This window comes from Erpetoichthys calabaricus, chromosome 3 (genome assembly GCF_900747795.2).
Source record: "Erpetoichthys calabaricus chromosome 3, fErpCal1.3, whole genome shotgun sequence".
Lineage (NCBI taxonomy): Eukaryota > Metazoa > Chordata > Cladistia > Polypteriformes > Polypteridae > Erpetoichthys > Erpetoichthys calabaricus.
The window spans coordinates 217811678-217821677 of NC_041396.2; the positions used below are offsets into that span (position 1 = coordinate 217811678).

Here is a 10000-nt window from a genome sequence, read left to right on the forward strand (position 1 = left end):
CATATGTTACGTAGGCATGTACCTTTTATCTTCAGCAATCTCATTCTCTAACCAGGCCTCAGGAGCTAACCAGCGTAACACTGTCCACCACCCCTTTCGTTATTCCGGCACATTGTTGACATCCGTGAGTAACAACAACGTACTACACTGGAAGGTGGTCTACGCATGCGTGGAATTCGCGGACAAACAAAGATCAAGATACAAATGAAGATTATATATAAAGATTAGTTAATTTAAAGCACAACAATTTGTTTAGTTTGAATGTCTGTGTTTTGAGGTGTGGCTGGAGTACTACAGTCTTCAGTAGTATAAGCCTGGAGGAGATTCTTAATGCAATGCCTATGTTTTAGCTGTCTGTCTACTGCCATCTAGTGCTTCTTCTTCTAATTCATTTGCGGACAAACAAAGATCAAGATCCAAATGAAGATTTTATATAGAGATGTTTGCTGCCCAGCAAGGTTATTATAGTTTTGCCTTTTTATATTAGTTTTTATTTCTATATTTTTTCTAACCTTACTTGGAAATTCAGTTTAGTTTTAGTTTTCCTTCATTGTGTATTTTTAGTTTTAGTTTAGTTTTTATTTCACAAAGACATTTTTATTTTATTTTTATATATATTAGTTTCAGTTTTAGTTTTAGTAATTATGGCATGGAGCGCCTACGGAGTTAGTTTTTTGTCACAATCAGACAGAACTGTACACTTAACAGATTTGGATACGAGTTTAATGTTAGTGGAAGTTTACTACACTGCCTGGTTTACTATCTGGTTTTGTTTTTGTCTGATAAAAAGAAGCATAATCAAAACTAGACACTGAATATGAACAATTTTACACAATTTTATCATTTTAAAAATATTTTCTCATGAAAATCACAGGGGCTTAGGAAGAACAGGGCTCTTAGATTTGAATGAGTGTGCAGACCCCACCTAGCTGTATTGAGGGAAACAAAGAACAACAAGCATGTAGTGTCAAGGTTAGGAGCAGTGAGACTTGAATAGACCACCATAAAGGACAGTAAACCCATAATGAGCAGAGCAAGAGCAGGTAATAGGAGTATGGACAGACATAAAACAACAGAGATCTCAGAGTCTGAGATTAAGAACAATATTTACATTATCTAAACCTGTTTATCCAGAGTAGGATTGCAGGAAATATGGAGTCTACCTCTGCAGGTTTGGATGTAAGGCAGGAAAAATCCCTGGTATGCAATATGTATGATAAGGCTGATGTTAAGAACAAAAAATATGATATTTCAACTATCTATTTTGAGAGAGAGAGAGAGAAAAACATTGAAAAAACGGAGACAAATATTTTAAAATATAATTCTGCTAATGTATTACTTTCACAATATCAGGTATTTTGAGTTGTGAATATGAACTGAAAAAGATAAATTAATAAATATGGAATAAATACAAAAACCCATTAGTATGTTTAGTTTTTCATCACTTGTCAGACTGTCTACATTTGTTTGTATCGCTTTGTTGTTAAACGATGTTTTTAAAGCAAAATTGACTGGTCAGCAACAACATGTTGATCTTGTATGATGACCTAGTCAGTCTCTTGATCAGTGCCATTTAATTTTCAAAAACCGGGAGTGCTCTCCCCTCGATTTTCTTGTATACTCAGGTATGGGGATGGACATTTGAGGAGTAAACCGCAAGACAATGATTATATTTTTATATTATGTACATTAAGGAACCATCAACAACAAATCAAATTAATAATATATTGAACAATTATTATAAAAGTAAAGTTGAACAAATTGGACTCTGCAGCTGTATAAATTTAAAAAAAATCGAGTATGTGTTCAGGTAAAGTACCACTTCCGGGTGATGGATTTGGCCCAAAAGTTAATACAGATCTATAATTGTGGCATAACAACCACATGCCGAATTTCATCCATCTATCTAGTTGCGTTTTTGAGTTATCGTGTTTATACACACACAATTCCAAAAAACAATATTGTTGGACACTGGTTAGTGTGTAATGTCAAGATTCACCAAAATATCTTGGTCAAATTTTTTCATGATTACTCTACTTTCTCTATACTTCGTATATGAGAAAGTAAAAACGATTTCTCCAGTGCGAAGTGGCAGGTGAATTGCTATCAACAAAAAACAGACACCTGAGAAATAAACTGAAACGTTACTCACTTGTCATTTTTCTGTCCATATGGTAAATGTTTTGTTGACAAGCACATTCTGATTTCAGCCGTTTGAATTACATCTTGATATACAACAAGCGCAAAGAAAGGCGGCACGCAAATCGCTTTCTATTTCTCACACTTTACGCACCCGCACTCAGCTTGCTCTGTCACCGCAAATGCTGTGTGAACAGCCGCCCTCCGTCACCAGCCGCCGTTCACTGGATGAATATATGCGGGCGGCTCGTGGTGGATGATTTTCTGTTTAAGAGTTAAAACTTACAAGGGTTAAAGACTTACGGCAATAATATTCATTCAAAAACGAAAACTAAAAATATTTTAGTAAATTATTATTTTATTGCAGTTAGTCTTTCCAGCTACTTTAATAATTTCGTTTAGTTTTAGTTTTTCATTTCGGTTTTGTTAATTATTTTATTTCAGTTTACGAAAATGTTTCTTTAATAATAGTTTCAGTTTTGATTTTAGTTTTCGTTAACTATAATAACCTTGCTGCCCAGTAGTAAAATTGAAAGTTAGGCAGAGCCATTCCACCTTCTGCCTTTGGCCTTTGTAGGGTTGCTCTTTGGATACGTGGATGTTTTGAATTGCAAATAAATGTGGTTATGGTTGAATCTAATTTCTTAAAGAACGATTTACTGATGTATATTGGAATATTTTGAAATAAAAAGAGAAGAATATGGAGGATATTCATCTTAACAATGTTAATTCTTCCAGCTAAAGTGAGATGAAGGGTTGACCATCTATGCAAGTCTTGCTTGATTTTTTCCATACAGACAGCAAAATTTTGTTGATAGAGCATTATGTTTACTTGTGATGTTTACCCCTAAATATTTGAACTGATCTGCAATGATAAAAGGGAAGGTGTCCAATCTAATATTGTGTGCTTGAGAATTCACTGGAAAGAGCACACTTTTAGTCAAATTAATTCTGAGACCAGAAATCTTTTGGAATTCTGTTAGTGCTGTTAGGACTGTAGGCACAGTATTTTGTGGGTCTGATATATACAGTACCATATCATCTGCATATAAAGAAATTTTCTGTTCAAGTCCTTCTCTGATAATCCCATTTATCTCAAAAGTGAACTGTCGGTGGCTCAATGGTGATTGCAAAAAGTAGTGGTGACAAGGGGCATCCTTGTCTGGTACCACGTTCTAGTTTAAAGTAGTCTGAATTAATGTTGTTAATACAAACTGAAGCTTCTGTATTGGTATACAGTAGTTTAATCCGTGCACAAATGTTTGGGCCAAACCCAAATTTCTCCAATGTAGTGAAAAGGTAGTTCCATTCAATCATATCAAATGCTTTTTCTGCATCCAAGGATAATAAAATCTCTGGGATATTTGACTTTGCTGGTGAGTATACAGTAATCCCTCCTCCATCGCGGGGGTTGCGTTCCAGAGCCACCCGCGAAATAAGAAAATCCGCGAAGTAGAAACCATATGTTTATATGGTTATTTTTATATTGTCATGCTTGGGTCACAGATTTGCGCAGAAACACAGGAGGTTGTAGAGAGACAGGAACGTTATTCAAACACTGCAAACAAACATTTGTCTCTTTTTCAAAAGTTTAAACTGTGCTCCATGACAAGACAGAGATGACAGTTCCGTCTCACAATTAAAAGAATGCAAACATATCTTCCTCTTCAAAGGTGTGCGCATCAGGAGCAGAGACTGTCATAAAGACAGAGGAAAGCAAACAAATCAATAGGGCTGTTTGGCTTTTAAGTATGCGAAGCACCGCGGCACAAAGCTGTTGAAGGCGGCAGCTCACACCTCCTCCGTCAAGAGCACAGAAAGAGAGAGAGAGACAGAGAAAAACAAGCAAGCAAAAATCAATACGTGCCCTTCGAGCTTTTAAGTATGCGAAGCACCGTGCAGCATGTCGCTTCAGGAAGCAGCTGCACAGAAGGTAGCAACGTGAAGATAATCTTTCAGCATTTTTAGACGAGCGTCCTTATTGTCTAGGTGTGCGAACAGCCCCCCTGCTCAATCCCCCTACGTCAGGATCAGAGAAAGTCAGCGCAAGAGTGAGAGAAAAGTAAGTTGGGTAGCTTCTCAGCCATCTGCCAATAGCGTCCCTTGTATGAAATCAACTATGCAAACCAACTGAGGAAGCATGTACCAGAAATTAAAAGACCCATTGTCCGCAGAAATCCGCGAACCAGCAAAAAATCCGCGATATATATTTAAATATGCTTACATATAAAATCCACGATGGAGTGAAGCCGCGAAAGGTGAAGCATGATATAGAGAGGGATTACTGTATTACATTAAACAGGCGTCGAAGATTGGACGCTAAATGTCAGCATTTAATAAATCCAGTTTGATCTTGTGATATTACTGAAGGCAGCACTTTCTCCATCCTTCTAGCTAGGACTTTGGAGAGTATTTTAACATTATTATTCAGAAGTGAAATTGGTCTGTATGATGCACATTGTAATACATCCTTATTTTGTTTAGGAAAGACGGTGATTGATGCCTTATGAAAAGTTTGAGGTAGTATTTTATTGTCTCTAGCTTCTGTTAATGTTGTTAATAGAAGGGGAGCTAGCTGAATGTGTATTGAATTTTTAACAAATTGAAAACTGGAGCACAACCCTTTTCTTAAGTGTAACATCAACTATGGGTGAATTTATAGTCTTAAAAATTAATTTGTAATATAGCACATTGTATAATGTTTTTGTATATAGTACATTTGCTTTTTGGGTGTAAGTTTTTTCTTCTTCTTTTTCTACTTGATGACCTTAGGTGATTAACTTACTCCATTTCAATTTTTCTTTTCATGCCAGTGTGTTGCATGATTAGTTTGAACCTGTCCCCGGCACCTCCTTCATCATAGGTCACATATAGTTTCTGATTCTGATAATATGTTTACTCGTTTGACCATTAAGGTTAACTTAATGCAGAGTGACAGTGACTTCCGATCTACAAGTAGATATTTCAATAACCTTCCATTTTTTTTCTTTACATGTTTTAAGTTTTGTTAAAACTTGTTGCGCTTTAAAATTATTACAAAAAGCTTCTAAGTCACATAATAATCATTTTAAAGGAAGCAACAGATTTCCTCAAGGGTTAGGAACTGCAGTAATTAAATTACTGTCCAAAGATAAGATAAAATTGTTAATATTGTCACTTTCATACAGTACATTTTGCCAGCTTGAGCAATCCATAAAACCATCTGTGGTTCCTTCTTTCTAAAACTAAACACAGTGTTTTCGAAGCAGCATAATTATACTTAAAGAACTGCTAGCCAAACAACATGTTGGTTGCAAGTACAGCTTTTCTGTAACTAATACTTTGTGTAATTAGACGGTATGGCATAGATGAAGCTACTGAAAATGGTAGATCTTGTAATTCCAGGACTAAAATTATCAGCCAAAATGTGTAAATTTAGCAGTGATGCACATGTGCAAATGCAGTACAGTGCACTTTTTCAGTATTTGTTATTCTACTACTAGTTAAATACGCATATTTTAAAACATTCCATTTTCTGCTGTACAGGTGGTTTCTTTATCCAAGTAATTGCACTTCTCACAATGTCACTATATCAGTTACTTTGAGGAGTTTCACAAGCAGCACTCATGAAGTGGTAGATCATCTAAATGATATGTCAGGAATTTTTAATTAGTCACAATTATCTGAAGTTTTAAAGTATTTACTGTTGTATGTGTATGGTTTCCTTAATGTGTAGCCTTCTGTAAAATGGCATAAATTAAATATTTAGTACTCAGTACTACATTGCATCGTTTTGAGCTTTGAGAGAAGTTTTTGTCTTTTAAGTAAGAAAATATTGCTACTTGTACTACCAAATATGCTTGAGGCAAATGCTTTCACCTCATTGTAGCTTCATAGTTTTTTAGACCTGGGTGCTTAAGCTAATTATGTTTTTGATGTTAATAAATTAGGAACATTTTCCTAATTTGAACACATGAATAAAAATTTATGTAAAATGTTACACAGTTTGCAAAAATTCAACTCTGTCAGTTGAGTGAATGTATAACTACAGAAAAATATGAGTATGTGAAAACGACTCAGCTCTTTTTCATCTTACTATAATCAGTCAGAAAAAAGACTCATCAAAAAGTTGCATTTACTGTTCATGGAAATTACTGAGAATTGTACATTGAGCAATTAGCACTCCTGACTGTGGTACGTATAACACGTCAGAGAAAAACTTAAATGATGGATTAAAAAAAGGATTAATGCATCAAAATGCAAGGTATTTTAGTGCCGTGGATTTTTAACTTGAGATGTCTAAGGGAATTTCTTCTTTTCTGTGTCTTTTTTTTCCATTTGTACTGTATGTCAAACACTAGATTTGACGTTATTAAACTGACCACAGTGTGCTGGTCTGGAAAACAGTTTAATGCATACAAGTACTGTTCCTTCATTTTCTTACATATACAGATCAGTGTCATTGGAGCTAAAGCTCTCCCATTATCATTGCAAGCAGATTGGAAATATTGCCCATGATGTATACTGGTCCATCAAAGGGTGCATTTATATTTTCAGTTTTATTTATGTACTATGAAGGCTAGATTATACAATATCTTTTTATGATATGATAACATTCTTGTTTGTCTTAATTTACTTAAGTCTTTATCGTTTAACAGTTAATTTAGCAGTGCACTTATTCATTTTAGTATTTTCAGAATTAACTGCAGGCTAAACTTTATTCTTTTTCTCTTCCAACCATGTTTTTACTGCCATGTTTAAATCTACAGACTGTGCAGTCTGACTAGCGCTTAGAGCAGATGGAGACATTGACGAGTTTTGAGACTCTGTTGTTGTCCGTCTTTGCTGCTTCAGCTGTTACAGTAATTTTTCATTTAATCAGGCTGCTTACTGAGTACAACAAAAAATCTTTTAAAGTCAAAAATACACAGATGTGAGTATATATATTAGATTCCAGTCCACTTTTAAAATGTGCTTAATCATGTTCAAATTTAACACACACAAGGATGAAAAGTATAATTCATTTCTTTCTTTGATTTTTTTTTTAAATTTGTTAACAGTTTTATCCTTTTAATCTCTTCTCCTTTTGGAAAGTGAGCATACCCAGAATTAAAAAAAAAAAAAAATTACAGCAATTTCTTCCTTCAGTCTCAGTTTTAATTTCGAGAACAAAACAAAGTGACTTGAAGAAAGGTCTGGTGAATATGGGGGTGCAATGTAATTGTTTTTTTTTTTTTAAAAAAAAGAAGCTGTTTACAAACAAGTCTGTCACTGTCAGAAAAGTGAATCATCTTTTTCTGTTGGAGAAAAAATAATTGTAGGATAAACTAGCAGAAATTAGGCATAGAGCCACTTGGCAGAGTGGTTAACCAGACTTGTAGGCACATCATAACTAGTTCCATATTCAAAAACGTTCAGTTAATCACTTGGGTTCAACCTGCACATTACAGTATATCATTGATCATTATCACCTTTTTGTTACATTTACATAATCAGGTGCTGCATATACAGTATGCCTACAAAATTCTCACATTTTCTAGCTGGAAAGTGGTCTATTACTGAGTTAGTTTCATTCTCTTAAGGGCTTTCAAATATCCCTTTGTATTGCTTCACTTTTTGAAAAATAATGTTTGGAACTCTAAAATATGCTCTTTCCTATTGACACACTAATCCAGAAGACATAGTCATCCATCCATCCATCCATTTTCCAACCCGCTGAATCCAAACACAGGGTCACAGGGGTCTGCTGGAGCCAATCCCAGCCAACACAGGGCACAAGGCAGGAACCAATCCCGGGCAGGGTGCCAACCCACCGCAGGACACACACAAACACACCAAGCACACACTAGGGCCAATTTAGAATTGCCAATCCACCTAACCTGCATGTCTTTGGACTGTGGGAGGAAGCCGGAGCGCCCGGAGGAAAGACATAGTCGTCTAAGACAAATATTTTTGTGACTGTAATACACCTAAGACTCTTGCACAGACTGTAAATGGGAGAGTCACATCTTACAACTACTTGACAAGCAAGGTTTCTGACCACTTAAGGTTTTTGAGTTTTGCCCAAACTGTGGTTAAGAATTTGTTTCTTATTGACTAAGGGATTTTACAGTGTCTTTGTGTATCTGTTCTACACAATGTTTTGAGGATTTACATGATAATCAGTGAAAAAAACAAATAACTTAAAAATGTACCTGGTTACTTCATCAAACAAAACCATGCGTATTTGATATAAGAAATTTTTTTAACTTATGTACTTTATATTTTTCTGTTGTTGTCTGATATGTTTGTCATTTTATTGTAATCCAAATTATTTTTTAATCAATAAGTTTATCTTCTTGACCCTTCTCAATTTTCTTATGCCCACTATCAGTATGCAAGTAGTCTTCAAACTGGGGACTCATAACTAGGCCTATTACTTCCAAAGGTCCAATAAGCTAGCTACCCTAAGAAACTGCATTTTCCTAACTAATTTAATAATTGCTAAAATACTAACCTGTTAAATTTTCATTTTGTTTCAGATCATGTATCCGTTGGAGGCCTGGGAGACAGTTTTTATGAGTATTTGCTTAAGGCATGGCTAATGTCAGACAAGAAAGACGAAGAAGGCAAAAAAATGTATTATGATTCCATTCAGGTAAATACAATGACCAAGTATTTTTACATAAACACAAATGAATGTGATACCAATATGGTGTCACATTTTGTATTGACTTCTGTTTAATGGCTGCTAGGATTGACTAACCGTTGGACATTGAGGCAAGGGGGCTATTGTAGGTTTATTACCAAATATGAAGTCAGTGGGTGGAGAAGGTTCTCTACAGAGATCAGAAATGAAGGCTAGAGTGTAGTGCGGTTATGGTCCACAACAATACAAGCTATTATGCTTCTCTAGGCAAAATTGTTCCATACTCCATTAGTTTGCAAAATCGTTGCCAGTAACACATACAAGCCATATGTAATCCAGTATCTTCCAATGCATCTTCCAATGCACAGAGAAAATATTGTAGTGCTACAGCACTCCCACTTTCAACACTTTACAACACACAACATATCCAGCTTGAGACCTGCTAGGTTGCTGAGTCTATAATAACTGCTTAAAACACCCATCTGCATTAAAGCAAATCCCATGGTATTGCACCTTCTTTCATTCTCTGTCATGTTTGTCAACAGATATAAAACTGGGCATCTGTGGGGAAAGAAATTACTCAAAAATCAGACTAGCAATGTACTTAAACTATGTTCTATGGAAATTATAGCCAGTCTTTTAACACTGTTCTATGTCATTGTCCTTTTTTGGTAGCATTCAAAATTTCCTCGTCTTTTAGAAAAACTACTGGGCCATCTCTGTTTTGTATGAGATGTGGCTATTACCACTGTCCACAGAAGCAGAATCCTCTACATCCACTGCTGCTTGCACCAAAGCAAAGTTCCTAGTAGACTCAGTGACTTGATGATGATGGCAGATTGTCTTTCTTGGTAACTGAGTCTGAGACAATGTTTTTTAAAAATAAGCTTTTGTGTTTTTAGAGTGCTTGCTGTTTTAACGGCTTCCCCTGTGTGCATTCGTACCCAGATAGCTTTGATTGTTTTAATATGCTGCGCTTCTTGGTCAATCAACAATTTCTCACCCCAGGAGTAGTAGTCAAATATTTTTACATAAAAAGGTGATTGTGCTAACCCTAATTAAAACAGGCTAGTAAGAATAATACACACTAGAAGCAAATTAAATAGATACAATTTTGTAAAAACTTAGTAACAGATATATATTCAGCATGAATTTATTCTCTGAGCCTTCTCAAATTCAAGAAGGATACCAGGGTGAAAGACAATAATCGCAAGATCCACTATCAGTTTACCCTTTGCAGTGACAATTATGTTA

The 10000-nt window shown here is 35.4% G+C and overlaps 1 protein-coding gene across 1 annotated transcript in view; it reads left to right on the plus strand.

The window, feature by feature from the left end:
• The window catches only part of man1a1 (mannosidase, alpha, class 1A, member 1), a 495681-nt gene that overhangs the window by 399312 nt on the left and 86369 nt on the right, over positions 1 to 10000 (plus strand). Inside the window, exon 8 of the mRNA XM_051925338.1 lies at positions 8640 to 8755. Coding sequence (XP_051781298.1) covers positions 8640 to 8755 — 116 coding nt within the window. The remainder of the gene's footprint in view (positions 1 to 8639; positions 8756 to 10000) is intronic.